This window comes from Panthera tigris, chromosome C1 (assembly GCF_018350195.1).
Source record: "Panthera tigris isolate Pti1 chromosome C1, P.tigris_Pti1_mat1.1, whole genome shotgun sequence".
NCBI lineage: Eukaryota > Metazoa > Chordata > Mammalia > Carnivora > Felidae > Panthera > Panthera tigris.
The window spans coordinates 70,356,887-70,375,559 of record NC_056667.1 but is presented as its reverse complement, the minus strand read 5'-3'; the positions used below and the strand labels follow the sequence as shown (position 1 = coordinate 70,375,559).

The 18,673-nt window shown below is 36.7% G+C and overlaps 1 protein-coding gene across 1 annotated transcript in view; it reads right to left on the bottom strand.

Moving 5' to 3' along the window:
* Positions 1 to 18,673, bottom strand: part of SAMD13 (sterile alpha motif domain containing 13) — a 40,412-nt gene that overhangs the window by 20,590 nt on the left and 1,149 nt on the right. Inside the window, exon 3 of the mRNA XM_007079253.3 lies at positions 14,732 to 14,816. Coding sequence (XP_007079315.3) covers positions 14,732 to 14,816 — 85 coding nt within the window. The remainder of the gene's footprint in view (positions 1 to 14,731; positions 14,817 to 18,673) is intronic.

Genomic DNA, 18,673 nt, shown 5'->3' with positions numbered 1-18,673 from the left:
GAAACCAATCAGTGCATTTGGTGATTGATCCACCCTCAGTTTAGGCCTAGCAGCAAAAAGCCCCCAAATAACTTAGAAGAAAAATCACAGTGTTAGACTACTCACATCCCAAGAGGACAACCTGTCTATCTGCATCTCTTCAGCTCTCCTGCATCTGGCATAGGTCTGAGGTGCACAGCTGATGCAGAGCAAAACGTTTGTGGACTAAGAACCAGAGAGTACATAGAGTCTGTAATACACTTTTTATACATTTCCTATTAACAGCCTCCCAGCTCCTTATCAACTGGCTACTGTAATAACCTGTTTTTAGGAAACTAAGGATTAGAAAGGTTAAGAAACTCACCCCAAACCACAGAGTAGATAAATCAGGAATGGATTCCATATATATTTCTTCCAAATCTGTGCTTTTCTACTCTCCTTAACTCACTGATGCAACAAAGATTTACTAAAAGCCTACTGACTTCTCAGTCCTAGATGCAAGGTTACAACGATAGGAATACATAGTCCCTGCCCTCAAGAGCTAGCAATCTGATGAGGGAAGCAGACATGTAAACAGCTAACTCTAAGTAATACTAGAATTGAGAGGTGGGGTGCCTAGGTGGCTCAGTCAGTTAAACACCCGACTCTTGATTTTGGCTCAGGTCATGATCTCATGGTTCACGAGACAGAGCCTGCATCTGGCTCTGCACTGACAGCACAAAGCCTGCTTGAAATTCTCTCTCTCCCTCTCTTTCTGCTCCTCTCCTACTCCTCTGCTCTCTCTCAAAATAGAATAAATACACTGAAAAAAAAAGAGAGAGAGAGAGAGAGAGAGGCAAACAAGTGCTATTGAAGACACACGTGCTGGAGGGCCCAGAAAGTTCTGCCTGACTAGGACACCTTAAGATTTTCAATGGCAATTTTGAAAGGCATCTATTGCTCCAGACACATCCTAAGTTAGCCCTTGAGAGAGGATGGCTTGCAAAGGCAGGCACATGCAGGCACATGTTGTCACTTCAAGGTTGTTTATGGTAGAGTATGATGGATAATTTTGCTGGGCCCTTCCAGTGTTTTTGGCAACAGTTTTAAGAAGAAAACTGGAGATGATCAAGGGCAACATGAAAGTGGGGGCTGGGGGACCCGAAGTGCCAAGGCCACGTGAAATTATGACTACATTTCAGACAATGGATTTAAGGGTCACCTCTTCCCACTAGGAAAGCCATACATCTCCTAAAGGACTGCTCTTTGTGGCCAAACTGAGACACTTTGTTCCCTTTTAAATGGACCATTCTCTCCAAATCTTTTCTTATAACTTGTGCATGTCAAATTCCAGAAGGAGTTTAAATGGCGCTGTTTAAAACACCTCCCAGATGGTGGTTCCCATTGTGGCTGCTAATTTTGTGCTGATGAAATGAGATGGCAGATACAAAAGTTCCATTATCCATTTGATATTTATTATTCACTATCATCATAGCAAAATGTTTCTTAAAATATAATGTATAAAGATGACAAATTCAGGAATATTTTTCCAGGCATGGGATGTTTAAAAAATATATATATGTATTTTAACTTATTACAAAAAACTAGCAAGAAATGAAGGGTAGAATTTTCTACAATCCCATCACTTAATCAAATCATTTAACACAGTCACCATTTAGTCCTTGTGTATATGGGTTAAGTACATCATACGTATATTGATAAAAATTATATCATGCGTGGATAATTCACACTGGGAAGCAATTATACCTTAATTAAACAATCACCTCACTTTTAAAGAGATCTAGAGACACAATCACTGGGACAGAAATGCAATACATAACAAATTTGGCACATACATGCAGATGGAGACCTTATTATAAGCGTTTTTCATGTTGGCACATTGTAATTTTAAGTGCTGGCAGCATAAGTCTCCATTTCTCCTTTACACATTAGTGAAGGCAGGTGGAAAATAGCTGAATCCCTTTCTCAGAATCTAGCATGTGTGTATTTTATAGTACTCGTGATATTCTCGATTCTGAGGGTTGGTCAGACCAAAAGGAAACTGTGCATAAATATAATCCATATGAGATTTCAAAACCCCATTATACTCATTAATTGCATTTCTGCTTTAAAGTTCAGAGCAAAAGCTATTTTAGACAGTAGTCAACGTAATATAGTAATATATTTATCACATTACTCCTTTTATACAGCTAATTCTCAATGTTACTTATGTTTCCATTCAGAAATACATTCTAACTTTGTAGTGCCTTGATCTTTATAACTTATTTTCAAAATGAAATTAAACTACTCTTTGCCCATATCTTAGAACAGCCTTTGGCTAAAAGCAATATAATTCTGATTATAATAAATTAATATTGATTTTTTTTTTGCCTATGACATATCTCACAACACAGCAACTAAATGAGCTTTAGTTTTATCTCACTCCTTCTTCCCTCTCCCTTCAACCAAACTAGCAGGGATCAGGCTAAAAGGAAGGCCTAAAAAAAAAAAGGATGATTCAAAGTTTCTTGACAGGCCATTTTTCATTTTTTTAAAACTCTGATAAGTAAGAGTTGACTGCACTTAGCTGCAGCACATTCAAGCAATGAAAGCACTGAAAAAAACAAATAACTCTTCAAGCCTTCTGTATATTTCAAATTCTTTAGTTTGGCATTCAGAAATTTGATTCAAACGTAACTTTCCAGGCTTATTTCCCATTCTAAGTTTGTACTGAAATCCAACTGGGCAACATCCTGGATTTTCTCATATCCACAGTTTGGTCATGCCATTCAAAGCTCTGTCGGTTCAGCCGACAAAGATTAGAATCCTAATCACTTTTTAAAGGTACTGGTTAAACGTCCTATTCCTAATATCCCAAAGCTCTTATTCTACTCATTAATTAATTTTAACCTGCCTACTCTAAGCCAGGCACTTGATGAGCCTTGGGAACTCTGTCTAGCGAAGGGGAAAATCTCAAGTCAGCCAACTGATGAAAAGGGTTATGTGTGTCCCCTGCCTTATTCCACAAATGGTTAAGGAACAGGAGGAATCGACAGATGGAAGAAGGAGGGCAGAGAAGTAAAAGTCACCATGGCAAGGTGAGTCAGGCCGTGCTAGGTGTGGAGAGAGGCTTTGGGGGCCTGAATCAGAAGCAACACAGGAGCAGACCCCAGGGACAGACAGGGCATCTTCCTGTATTTCTTTCCGCTGTACTAGACTCTTCCTTCAGGCTGATGGCTCTCCTCCAAAATCACATGGCATTCTGTCTTTGACATACCTCTGCTGGGAATGTCTCCCCAGCACCTCACCCCATCTTTCCAAAAACAAGGGATTCTGTAACTGCCTCTTTCCCTACCTGTTCTCAACTTATTTGTACAAATAAAGACCTCTGAACAAGTGTAAATAAGGACACTCCTCTCAAGAGGACGCAATGAATTAATTTTGTATTCACTATCAGATACAATTCATGCCAAAATTCCCGCGAAACACAAACACACTTATGTTTCATATCCCAGTCAACACTAAAGACAACTGTGCAAGCACCACCAGACGAGCCTTCCCTCCCTGCTCTGAGCCACAGCCCAGAGGTCACTATTCCAAAGGACTTAACTATGGCTTTATTATTAGACAAGCTCAGCTTTCCTTCTGTAGGGATATCAGTAGCATGCCAGAAACTAGGTAGAAAACAGCAACCCGTCAGAGCCGCTAACATATAAAAGATATATAATGCATGTGTGTGAATTTTGCTGGATTTGACTGAAACTCCTGTTGTTTTCATGCTTTAAATGATGACATGCTTGGCTGACTCTCTGGTTTTATGCATTTTATTCTTTTGAAATGTACACTTCTTTTAAAAAAATTTTTTTTAATGTTTATTTATTTTTGATACACACACACACACACACACGGAGAACCTGATGCGGGGCTTGAACTCACGAATGGTGAGATCAGACTTGAGCTGAAGTTGAATGCCTAACCGACTGAGCCACCCAGGTGCTCCTGAAATGTACACTTCTTTAAGGTAGTTGTTTGCAATGGACACAATACAAATCAACACAATAAACAGACTCAATTCTTAACTCAGGTTATCATTTAATTTAAGGGAATAATCAAATATTTGTCATAAGACCCTATGATTAAACTGAATTGTGCCCCCCCCCAACCAATTCATATGTAGAAGCCCTAACCCTCAATATGATTGCATTTCAATATAGGGCTTTTAGTAGATAGGACAATTAAGATTAAATGAGGTCATAAGGGTAAGATCCTAATCCAGCAGGACTGGCGGCCTTATCAGCCAGCATGCATGCACTGTGGGAAGTCCACATAAAGACCAGAAACACAGGTCTTATCAGGAACTGAATCTGCTGGTACCTTGATTTTGGACTTCCCAGCCTCCAGAACGATTTCTGTTGTTTAAACCACCCAGTCTATGGTGTTTTGTTATGGTAGCCTGAGCCAATATGCCATCTGAGTATCATAGTGAACAGACACCCTAAAATATTAAGGAATGAATTTTAGCTTCACTAAGAAAAATAAAACTGTACCAGTTACGAGTATCACTATTAACTCCCATATATTATTTGTATTCAAGAAACCATATAGCACCCTAACCTATCCCACCAAAAATATCTGCAGAAGGGTTACAACATCAGATCCTGATTAGAAAGGTTATTTTTCAAGTTTGAATTATGGGCTCAGTTTACCTCCCTTCCTATTCTCTTTTTTCTTCTTCCCTCCTTCTCACCATTCCTTCCTTCTTTCTTCCCTCTCTTCCTTCTTCCCTTCCTTCTTTTCTCCCTTCCTCCCTCCCTCCCTTCCTTCCTTCCTTCCTTCCATCCTTCCTTCTTTCCTTCCTTCCAAACCATTAAGAAGCATTTGGTATTTAGCCACTTAAAATGTTTTGGGAGTTTTGTTACCCCTGCTTTTAGTATAGAGGTATCCTTACCATCATAATGACCCTCTGTTTCAGATTGCTATTCCCTGGAAAGAATAGCATGGTGGGAAACATCACTCATTGTGTTCACGTAGAGTCAAGGAGTGTGGTTGTGGGGTCTGGGAAAGGTAAAAACAGACAAGAGGAGCCTAATGGGGAGAGAGTACCCAGGAACTACCCAGCAGATGGATATAATTTCCTCATGGCTTTCAAAGAAAATACATCTAAGGACTACTGATTATTTATGGGGCACCACAAATGGACAGGATTAGGAGCAAATGAGCAAAAGCTGAAACCAGTGATCAGACACACAATTATTTCTATCAGTTTCCTCTTCCTCCTTTGCTAAGGAGCCAGGCAAGGGTTCCAGACAAATAACCAAGTATCCTATATCCCATTAGGTTATTTATTTAACCCTAGATGTGACTGCTTCCCTTAGAGATGGGGACCTGAATGGTGGATTGTTGTACACACAAGCATTGTTAGATAATTTTTATAAGGTTAAATAATAGTAGCCATTGTTGTTACTGTTATATAAAAAGCCTCTCTGATAATTCTACAATGAGATCAGAATTTTGAAATTCTAACAATACTAACAATAACTTCTAACTCTACCTTAATATTTACTTCCACCATTCACCTGTTAACCCTAATTCACATGGGCAAAAATGTTAATTTCTTTAACTTAATGCTTAGCTTAATAGTTATTACAGTTAACAGCCTCCCAAAAGTCAGTATTATACTATTAAAGCAAGCTTAAAACTTTATAGCACTCATCACAAATAAAAGTACCATATTAAAATTATAAAAGGAATTTTAGTTTCGAAATTAAAGAAAAAAGTCTATGCTTCAAAATGAAACCATATACTGACCACAAAGGCAGGGGATATGGTGAGATATGCGTGCAAGAAAAGGCTCAGCATTAATAAGAAATAGCTTCTTTTCAAAATCCTTGCTAAACTTTGCTACTGTGAATTTTCTATTGCATTAGAGTTCTCCACTGAGGGGTGAGGGACGTGGTGATGGTAGGGAAATAAACCACTTCCTGTTGAAAAGCTGCTAACTTGTTATAAGCGTCTATTGTGTGGGAACATTTGTTCCTCTTCTATCCTAGAAGAAAACCAAAGAAGGGAAAAAAGACTCACTGTTGAGAAAGGGAGTAAGACTAAGTAAATGACACAAAAAAACTGATATTGAATACTTGTGATTTGTACAGATAGGCACATACATGTAAAATACCTAGAATTCTTTTTTTTTTTCTTTTAGAATTTAGTAAAAATTCTAACATGGATCCAACATGTTCAAACATAGGTCAATAAGAGTGTCATGTATCAATGTTTACGATTAATTTAAAATCTGTGCATCTACAACCCACAAAAACACAATACTGTAATCCCACTTGTTCAATAAAAGCTTATTTTATGTATCCTTTAAGTATATGTGCACATCCCTATGTATGTATGTGTATATTCCTGAACACATGTGAATATACGTGTATGTTCTTGTATGACTATGTTTATACATATGGGATCAGAAAACTATTTGTATACAAAATGTATAGGATCTAGTCCAAATTATTAAGATGGTTCCCTCTTATTTAGTTATTTTTAAACTTAATAAACAGCCATGAACCCACCAGGCAAAATAAAAGTTAGGATCTTGACAATGACTACATCCATACCCCCTCACTTCCCTCCTAACCTTCCCTCCTAACCTTCCTCCTAGAACATATGTGCGAGAGTTTCACCTGGCTATATACCTGTGAGATATGGTAGCCATTTGACCAAGGAACTGAATTATTAATTGTATTTAATTTTAATTAGTTTAAATTTAAATGTAAAAACTTGAACAGGTACAAAATATGTTTAAACACAACTTCATTGTTTTAGTGTGACAACATATCACTTTAAATGCTGCATCACCTAGGATACTTTGTTGAAGTTCCCCTATCAGATGCATGCGTCCTCTCTAGTATTATACACAAACACACAACCAATCAAGTTGGTATCAACGGAGTGATTCAGTTCAAATGATTTTTTCCTACACACGCATGTAGCACTGTAATGTATTTGATGCAAACAGCTCAAGTTATAAGAATCTCTTTGTATGTTACATTTGGTAATTAAGTTGACATTCCTAACTACTTTAATTATAATAAATATGTTTTAGTTAAACATAGGAATGGATACAGAGCGCCTGGGTAGCTCAGTCAGTTGAGCATCCGACTTGGCTCAGGTCATGATCTCACAGTTTGTGGGTTCGAGCCCATTATCAGGCTCTGTTCAGAGCCTGGAACCTGCTTCAGATTCTGTGTCTCCCTCTCTCTCTGCCCCTCCCCTGCTCACACTCCGTCTGTCTCTCTTTCAGAAATAAATAAACATTTAAAAAAAATTTTAAAAATAGGTATGGATAAATTTGAAAGTTTAAAAGGGTAGCATACTACTCATGCAGAATTGAGAGGAGATGTAGAAACTAGCATTAGAACCAGAAGAATAAAGAAAAAAGGAGGCTGGCTGAAAGTATATTGTAAATTTCACAATGAATAGCAATTGCAATTTGCTGGAGCAGAGCAAAAGGAGAAAAAGCAGCCTGTTGTGTAAAAAAATGATAAAGATAATAAAATGTACAGTATTAAGAGACTGTACAGTATTAAGAGAATTTTCATTGAACATATAGATTTGGTAACTTTCTTTTCAACAACCAAAAAGGAACTAATGACATTAGCCACTTGAATTCAAAATTAAATGTCCAACAAAATGCTTTAAAGTGATTTTAAACAGAATCTGAGCTTATAAATTTGTATAGCTATATACGGCTTGGATTCTTGCACAAAAAAGAAAACAATTTTTCCATAGACATCTGGTTATATTCAGTGTTGTTAGAATATTATGAGAAAAGACTAAAAAGGTACTTCACAAAAAGTGAAAGTTTTCAGTCAAGCCATCCAACAATTGCCTGAAGAAGACAAAATCTTTTTAACAATATCAAAGATCAACTGGTTAAAAATGTGAAAAACACAATTACTTTTCTTTAGCTTTAGATAAATAGTGCAACATAAAAGACCCTGCCCAATTGATACTTGCAGTATGCTTTGTCTCAAAAAACTTCCAAATTTTTGAAGAAATATTGTCAATTTATGGCCTGAAACACTGAACTCATACTTTAAATATTTTTAAACCTTTTACATCTGTCAAAGAAAAATTTCAACTAGATATGAAAAAATTAAACTCTATTCTGATGGATGTTAACTAAAACAAAATCTGGATTTAATGTAATTCTAAAACAAATGACTGATGTTTCCCTCACCGCTTTATTCTACTGTATGATATCCATGTTCAGTTTTCTAAAGCAAATTCTTGAAATGTCATAGATACCATTGTTAAATCATTCATTATATATTTGCAAATGCTATGGATCAATGCCAGATAATGGAACTGTTAAAACACACACACACACACACACACACACACACACACACACAGAGAACACAATGAATTTAATGATGTGTGTTCTTTGCCAATTCTTGTTGGATAAGTCCTAGAAGAATTGTACAAAGATCTACTATACTGTTAAATCCAATTCAAGATTTTATTACATCAAATGAATGCTTGCCAAATATTCAATGAAGACCAAAAAATGGCAAAGTATATTATATTTTTTCATTGACATCACACTACATGTGAATGAACTAAATTTGGACCTGCCTCCCCCACCCCCCAAAAAAAGGAAAAGCTGGTTTGTGACCAAGCTAAACTGGCATAAAATTTGAAATTGAAACCTTTCAGAGTATACATACAATAGAGCAATAATAATATACCATAAGTATACAATGATAATTTTGTAATTTTCTAACAAATTTTAAGAAAAGTTTGAAAAAATGATATATTGACATGGGTAAACTTACAGTTGTTTATAAATGTATACACCACTTTGAATTCAATGTTAATGAGATTGAACTGACAAAGTCTTAGTCAATTTATTTAACTTGGACATTTTGAAACGGATACATATTTGCTTCAAAGTCAAATCAAATCTTCTAAAAAAGAAGAACCAGTTGTGTCAATGTATATACATATAATACAAAAATAATTTTTTGGTATTTGATTCAGTTATTAGAACTTTTAAGTATGTTTGGAATTATTTGGGTATGTGATTCTACCTTTTTTAACTGTAAATCTTACGAAATCTAATACAGATCAAATACTTCCAATGAAAATTTTGCATCCAAATTGAGATATAAAGCATAAAATACAAAATGGATTTAGAAAATTGAGTACAAAAGATGTAAAATGCCTTGTCAGTAATATGTTTTTAACTTCCTGGAACATCAGTTTTCTCATCTATAAAATGGGAATAATAACATATACGGTACCTCAAAATATGGTTGTGAGGACTGACAAGTCTCACACAAAGTACTAGATATATGTAGGGACTCCATAAACAGCAGCCTTGCAAAACTAAAGCTCTGATCAGAAGCATGTGGCCAGTGAACAAGGACTGTTATCTTAGGCTTCTTTGGAAGTGACCGTTTGTGACAGTATACTCCCTAGTAACACAATTATTATTTTTCATGCCTGGAAATAAAAGCAGCACAAGCCCCAGTTTTGGTAGGTCTCAGAAACAACCATAAGATCCTATGTTTTGTGCCTTTTGGGATTCTATATAATCTAACTCTACTCTGCCCAACAGGTTAGCCACTGGCCACTTGTGGCTGTATTAATTAACTGGAACTTCTGTTTCTGGTCAAGATGGAGTAACGAGGACAAGATTTATTCCTCTGCCTAAAACAACTAGAAAAATAGGAAAAAAAATGTATATGAAAGAATGGCACTCGAGACATTGGGCGTATGTAATAAAGGGTGCTGATGCCCAAGGAATGGAAAACAAGCAAGGTAAGCTCTATCCCATCACTGCCTGAAGAGAATTTAGGCTGTGTACAGAGGAGAGTTCCTAAGACGAGAGAAGAGACAGCTTTCAGCACGAGGACCCCAGAGATCTGCAGAAACTTCTTCAAGTGCTTTGCAGAGTACTGGTTATCACATACATGTGAGAAAACTAACCAAGGCTGAGGAAAGAACCACCCAACATAAAAATTCGAGAGCATGATCCTTGGCGATCATGCAGGGATGGGAATGGTGCTTGTCTCCATCTGCCAGAGAGGAAAACCTCATAATTCAAGAGCATTGGCTAGAGTACAAGATGGGCCGTGCCTCAGTAAGAGGGGAAAAATACCCTTTGATTAAATGCAGCCCTTGTCCTGCCTAACAAAACTTAAAACCAAGACTTAATAGGATCAGATTGTTTGCAAGTAACTTAACTGCATCCAGGACAGAGATCAAGAATATTTATAGAGGGGCGCCTGGGTGGCTCAGCTGGTTGAGCTTCCGACTCTTAATTTCAGCTCAGGTCATGTTTCCAGGGTCATGGGATTGAGTCTTTTGTGGGGCTGAGTGTGGAGCCTGCTTGAGATTCTTTCTCTCTCCCCCTTCCTCTGCCCCTCTCCCCCACTCACACTTGCACTTTCTTCTCAAAAAAAAAAAAAAAAAAAGATTATTTGTAGGAATACCAAAAATATCCAGCACCCAACAAGGTAACATTCACAGTATCTGACATTCAATCAAAAATTACCAGGTATGGGAATGCCTGGGATGGCTCAGATGGTTAAGCTTCTGATTTCAGTTCAGATCATGATCTCACAGTTCATGAGTTCAAGCCCCACATCCAGCTCTGCAATGACAACTCAGAGCCTGCTTCAGATTCTCTGTCTCCCTCTCTCTCTCTGCCCCTCCCTGACTCTCTCTTTCTCAAAAGTAAATAAACATTTAAAAAAATTACCAGGTATGAAAAGAAGCAGAAAATCATAACCCATTCTCATTGAGAAATCAATCAACTGAAATGGACAGAGAAATGATAGAATTAGTAGAGACACTGAAACAGTTACTTCATATATTATGAAGTTACTATATGCCATATATTCAGAAGCTAGAGGCATCAATGAATATGTTAATTAGAGATGTCAAGGCATTAAAAAAAAAAAAAAAAAAAGACCCAGTTTGAACTTCTAGAGATGGAAACTACATTGTCTGAAATGGAAAATACAATGAGTGGGATTAACAACAAGATCATACTCTTCAGAAGAAAAGATTTGTGACCTTGAAGGCAAAACAATAGAAACTATCCAAAATGAAACACAGAGAAAAAAGAATAAAAAACAAAACAAAACAAAACAACCGAGAGCATTAGTGAATTGTGGCACAGTATCAAGTGATCAAATACACCATATTTGGAATCACCAAAGGAGAAGTGAGGGGAACCAAAAAAGAATGCCTGGAAAATTTCCATACTTGATGAAAACAAAGTCCATAGAGCTGAAAAACAAAACAAAACTCCAAGCACAAGAAAAATGAACAAAACTATACCAAATCTCATACTCAAATTGCTTGAAAATCAATGATAAAGAAAAACATCTTAAAAGCAGACAAAAAGTGGCACATTATATATAGAAAGGCAAAGACAAAAAAAGACTAAATGTTTTCCCTTAAGGAAACAAAACTAGTTTGTCCAATCTCACCACTTCTATGCAACTTTTCACTGAAGAGCCTACTCAGTGCAATAAGGGCAGTAAGAGAAATAAAATATATTCACATCTGGAAGGAAAAAGTAAAACTGTCTTTACTTACAAGACATAATTGTCTATGTCAAATATCTAATTGGATCTACCCAAAAGCTACTAGAAGTAATAAATGAATTTATCAAGGTTGTAGAATATGAGGTCAATAAAAAAATCAATTATATTTCTATATACTATCAACAATTGGATATTAAAATTTAAAAAGCAATACCATTTATAATAGCCTGAAATTATAAATTATGTAGGGATATATCTGACAAAAGATGTACAAGACCTAGAGATGGAAAATTACAAAACCCCACTTAGAGAAATTACATTAGACCTAAGTAAATGGACAAAAATACTGCATCAACGGGTTGGAAGACACAATATTGTTAAGAGATCAATCTCTCTAAGTTGATCTATAATTCAATGCAATGCCATCAAAGCACCAGCAGGCATTTTTTTTTTTTTTTTGGTTTTGATTTTTGTAGAAATTAACAAACTGATTCTAAAAATCATTTGGGAATGCAAAGAACCTAGGAGAGACCAAACAGGTCTGAAAAGGAACAAAGTTAAATAGATAACACTACTTGATTTCAAGATTTGTTACAAAGCTATAGTTACCAAAACTGTGTTATATTGGCATAAATATATACAAAATTATGAATGGAATAAAATAGTCCAGGAATACATTCACACACATGCAATCAATTATTTTTCAACAAAGTTGCAAGAACAATTCAACAAATGGAGCTAGAACAATTGGATATTCATAGGCAAAAAACCCTACCATCACCCCCACCACCAGAAACAATTTAATCCTTATCTCACACCATACACAGAAATTAACCCCCAAATCACAGTCCCAAATATAAGAAAATGTAAGAGAAAATCCTTGTGACCTTAGGTTAGGCAAATACTTCATAGACACGACACTAAAAGCACTATTCATGAAATAATAAATGGATAAACTGGAGTTCACTGAAATTAAAAACTCCTACAGTTTGAAAGACACTGTAGAGAGAATAAAAAGACAAGTCTCATACCACTAGAAAATATTTTCAAATTACGTATATAAGGTACTTGCACCCAGAATATACAAAAACTGTCTATAAAATAATACATAAATACTAGCCTAATAAAAAGATGGGCAAAATATTTGAACAATATTTTACTTATGAAAGAGGTATGGATGGCATACCAATAAGATGTTCACCATCTTTGGTCTTCAGGGAAATAAAAATGAAAACCACACCCAATATAATACCTAATATGAAAAAGACTGATCACACCAAGTTCATGAGGATATAGAACAACCAGAACACTTACATACCATTGGTGGAATGTAAAATGACCACCAGTTTAGAAAACAGTTTCCTAAAAAGTTAAACATATACCTGCTATATAGCCCAGCCATTCCATTCTTAAATATATATCCAAGAAAAATGAAAGCATATGTCCACACACAGACCTGTACACAAATGGTCAAAGCAGCTTTATTTGTAATACCAAAAAAAATGGAAACAACTCAAATGTCTATCAGCAAGTGGATGGATAAACAGTGAACAATCTGTTGTATATCCATACAATGAAATACTACTCAGTCATAATAAATAATGAAATACTGATAGACACTATAACATGGGCGAATCCCAAATTAATTATCCTGGGTGAAAGTAACCAGACTGCCATACTCTCCCCACCCCCCCCCCCCAAAAAAAGTACACCCTGAATAGTTTCATTTATATAAAATTGTAGAAAAATTAAATTAATCTATAGTGACACATAGCCTATCCATGGTTGCCCAGGGATATGGCAGCAGAGAAGGACAGGAGGAAGAGATTATAAAGAGTTATGAGGAAACTTGGGGGTTATCTTAATCGTGGTAATGGTTTCACAAATGTATACAAATGTCAAAACTTACAAACTTTATATTTTAAACACATGGAGTTTATTATGTGCCAATTATATTTCCATAAAGCTGTTAACTTTTAAAATTAATTAAAAGTTCAGTTAGTCAGTTACACTAGTAACTAGTAACATTTCAAATTTTTAAACAGCCACATGTGGCCAGCGGCTACCATTTTGGACGCAAAGTGTACAACATTTCCAGTCCTACTGGACAGGACTGTTCATACAAAAAAAAAAAAAAGTGCATCTGTTTCTTTCATTTCTCCTACATTTATCTACCTTAAACTTCAAGAATGGGATAAGCATGCCAGCATGGCACTGATACATAAATTACCTGAGAATTTTAAAAGCATATTTTATTAAGTTTATTTTAATGTAACTTTGCTGTGAAGCAAAATATACCTTCTATTCACAAATAGATAGCATACTCCTTCCTCATATAGACACCATAACTTCTATGGATTATATTTAATTAGTTTCCTCCAAAGTTAAACTTCAGGGCAATTTTAAACTAAATGACAAGGAAGATAAAACAGATAACACTCTCTTGGAACTTACTTTCTCCTTGTAGCCAAAGTGGTTATAACTTCACAATAACACCTAAATAGGAATATACATATTTTTCATATACTTATAGCAATCTTATGAGTTACCCTGAAATATGTAGCATGTTTTAGAATATGCTACATAATGCAACTGAATTTTCCTTCTTAAAACAATCAAGCATATAACTCACAACAAATATAAAGTTTCAAATGTGAGAACGGACATGAAAACAGAACACCATGTTATGTGCTGAAATGTTTCACATTCGAGGATCAGTTTATAAAATTAGTTAGGGCAGAGTTGTTCAACTTAGTATTCTAACTAAAGCTTTTTCCTTTTTTTTTTTTTTTTTTTTTTTTACTACAGGTCTCAGTTTTGACAGAGGTGATTTTACTTAAAAAGACTCAAATTCTCTGTTCTGCACCCCCACCCTACAAGCCTATGGACTTGGAAGACAGAGTCTGTTTGCTCGGTGTTTTGTTTCAATATACAGAATGCGGGGCTGAGATCCTCCACCGTCCCTGTTCCAAAGCCTGATACACTAACCCTTTATGCACGGTTTGATGCCTGAGTCATCTCTGTCTTAGAAATGGAATAAAGAAAAAGGCAACTGGGGCTGGGGCGAGAAGGGAGTGTGGTGGCCGGTATAGACCAAGCAAAACAACCCCCAGACAGTGTAATGTAGTAGATAAGCAAGAAGTATAAAAATAGAAACCAAGTCCCTCTGTTGTTTGCAGAAGCAGAACTCACAAGCCAGTTTCACTTACTTTTTTACACCGACAGAGCCATTTTCCTTGTTTTCCATGTCAACAGATAGCATGGGAAGGCTGCAGGGTTCCTTTACTTCAGCAACTAATCAATAAGGGAGAAAAGCTTGTGTTTAATTCTTAGAAAGTGAGAGAAGAATATATATTCTGAAACGGAAATATAATGGTCCCTTTTTCCAGCTTCACACCAGTTCACGTATGTTTGTTTAAACCTCCGGTTCCCTCAGCGATTGGAGAGATGTGATTAAACCTAAAGCACTGGAGGAGACGGACTGGGGTGCTTTCATCTGTACTGGCACTCCCTGCCTTGACAATAAGCATTTGCAAATGAAATTGAATCCTCGTTCAAAACAAGTGCTGTGTGAACTGGCACAGCTTCCCCTGGGTGCCAAGCTCTCACTTAAGACACTGCAACTCATAAATGAGTCAAAGTCGAGAAAAACAATCCCCCTTTTCCTGCCCCTTCAGACCACGGGCTGTGATTTCTTTCTTTTCTTCTTCTTTTTTTAATTGCATTTTTTTGTCCACTCACAAACCTTCTATTTTTTCATTGCAATGCAAAAGAACACTTAAAGCTTTTGTCAGCAAGTATTCCCCTACCTCACATATTCTCAACGAAAGCCTCAAAACCTGTCTGTGAGATGGCCATGCTGTGGTAAAGCTGGAAGCTTACAAAAATGTCAGATAGCCCTTAGCACAGAAAGGTGGTGCTGGTGTGTGTGTGTGTGTGTGTGTGTGTGTGTGTGTGTGTGTGTAAGAGAGGGGAGGCAGCTCATTAGATTTATGTAAAAATCACCAAAACATCCAAGGAAATATAGTAGCATCCATCACTTTGTCTTTTTGTTTAGTAGGATGAGGACTGTGAAAAAATAAAAACCCTCCACAATTAATATGCAATTAGCAAGATGAAAAAGCTATGAACAAAACTGCTTTAAAAAACTAGTTCTGAAACGTGCTTGTTCTACAGCTGAAGCCATAAATTAAATACATTTCCTCTCAAATTACTTTATACTTCGGCACTCCTTCTCCAGGGATTACTCTGACATGACAAGTGCATCATTTAGTATATTCACAAGATTTTATCACTGTTAGAGAAGTAGATGATTAACAAATAATACTGTTAAGTGTGGGATAATCTTTCTCCTGATACACACACACACACACACACACACACACACACACACACACACACACAAACTTCCAGTTGCTAAACCACTTAGATCATTCATAGAGAAATCCAACATTTAATATACATATAGATATTAACATACATTCACACACCGTTACAGAGTAGACAGAAGATAGTGCTGCTGCTCCATGCCAAAAGAATGATTTCACTTCAGTTGGAAACTGTTACACATTCACCATTTTCTAAGCATCTCAGAAAAAAAAAAACCAAAACAAAACACTCACAATGATACTCTGTAACACCATACCACATTGTCTTATTATTATTATTATTATTATTTTCTTTTTTGTGGAAGAGTAAAAAGAAAACCTACCTAGAAGCAACTAAAACATGTCATTTTTTATAGGCTTATCAAGAACAGCCAAAGAAACCCCAATGTTTTCTTTCACAAAGTAGGCTGGCAAAGGAATTCAATAAGGAGGTACAATTTGACACAGTGAAATAAAACCAGGCTGGCTCTCAGCCAACATGACGTTAGGAATCACACACAAGCTGCACCAACTGCCTTCTGGTTCATGGCTGACTTTTTAAAGCTACAGTGTGCCTGTTCACTTTTGCTAACTACCTTCGGCACAATTAGTACAAGTGAATGAATCAGGAGTCCAAAAACTGCAGAATTCTCCCTGCACCTGTCTTGTAAAGAAAAACAAGCTGTATCAATAGCCTCTTATCTCCCCCCTCCCCTTCATTGTTGCTGCATGGTATGTCTTTGCTGTTGTTCTGAGCACAGATGTCATGTTTCGAAAACTATTTTTCTCCCCTGTGGGAAGAAAAAAAAACACAAGAGAAAATAAGGAAAAAAAAAAAACCAAACCCTAGTGTTTAGGGGCTATATCCAGTGAATACTCAGAAGCTGCAGCCCTGTGTTACTCTTTCTTCCTTACAGAGACTCATGGACAAAGTTCCCAGGGCTGGCTTTTAAGTAATCTCTTTGTGAGAATAAGGAAAGTACTGCCCAGCATAAAATCCTTGGCTTCATTATGCAGGAAGTAACATATTTCAGGGGATGCAAAGTGGATGGCCAGATCTCCTGAGAACACCTACATTCTTTTATTTTGGCATTCAACCTGCCAGATGAAGTCAGCAAAAATTCAAAATGAAACAAACCTCATTCTATAAAACAATTAGTTCTGGGAGATTTAATCTTAATTGTTTATCCCAGTTGTACAAAAAGCATAATTCAACAAAGTTAACTAACACTGTCTATGAGCACCGGGTACTATATTAGTTACATGTGAAAAAGAAGATATTTTATGCCAACCCCCAAATTCATAGAATCTCCCACCATCCAGGAAATGGGAAGGTGGTGTGGAGAGACTAGGCTTGATGTTTTAAGATACCCTGGTCAATCTCCGTTTCCTTGCATGGCTGGGAACCACTACTGAAGGAAAACATTCCCATTCCACAAACATGCTGTAGATACACAGGAAGCATGCATAGCATTCATCGAAACAAACACCAACAAATATTTGGACACTTTTAGGTCAAGATGTCAACTAAACCACTCAACATAGGGCAAAGAATACAGGTTCCCAAGAAGGATCCTAGAAAAAGGCATCTGTTGCTGTATGACTGTGTAGAATTCAGGCAAAATTGAGGAGAAAGCAGAAGGTCTCCTTTTTCTTTGGTAATTTTTAAGGGCCCTAGATCAGCAACTATAATCTAAATTTGCAACCTGAATTTCAAAGTCAAAAATTTGCTCCCTTACTTAGTCCAAGAATGATATTAGAAATGTACTTCTTGAAAGATCGTCACTGAGAAAGATTTCAAGTGTTCTCTCTGCCCATCTTTACCATTACTCCCTTGAAAAAGCAAACAATAATTTAGGGACAAATTCTAAGTGTTTATTTATTTTTGAGCGCCATTTTTTGAGTCTGGTCAAACAGGGGAGTCTTATCACCACTGATCAAAATGATGAACTCTTCTGGATATAGAGAGACCTTTCACCAACAGATTTCATAATGCTTTGGGACTTGATCTGAAATTCCTGAAATGTGCTCCAGGCAAACTCAAATGGAAGGGTGCTGGGCTGTGAGTCCTGGGGGCAAGGTGTCTCATAGCACTCTCATGCAGTTGCTCAGAACAAAATCAGTCCAGCTCAGCACTCTTGAAAGGAGAGGCAAAGAAAATGTAGTTAACACCGAACTTTTCCTTAGACACCCTCACAGGAGGAAGGATTCTGTGAAGTTTCTCCAAGATTTTCTTCCTATACATAGAGGACATCCCCTTCTGTCTCCCCTGCTGTGATCAAAAGTTTTCCTGTTAGACAAAGGTAAGGGTTTCAGAAGGTGATGTAGGAAATCAATTCCATTTTATGAAAAAAAGAAAAAGCAAAAGCCACGAAAGCATTCTAAATTTTAACCACAGCAGGTTTCACTTATCAGCTAGTTTCTAACTTAGGAATAAATTGACATTTGCGGGTGTAAGTATATACACTAGTTCTCACCCACTTCCTCCTCACTCTCTCCAACTAACTGATTTAACCCTCTTCTCTGCTAATAAAAATGATGTGTATGTATGTAGTGTATGTAGCCTACAGCCTAAATGAAGTGTGTGTACGTACTGTATGTGTGTGATGAGAGTAATGTGTATGCTGTGTGTAAGGTGTACGGCGTGTGCGTGGCGTGTGTAGCGTGCGTGGTGTGTTTTTGTACGCGCGCGTGTGTAGGGTGTACGTGTAGGGTGATAGAGATGCAAACAAGAGCTTCTGATCCAGGACATTATGGGATGTGCTTGCTAGAATCACTTGGGAG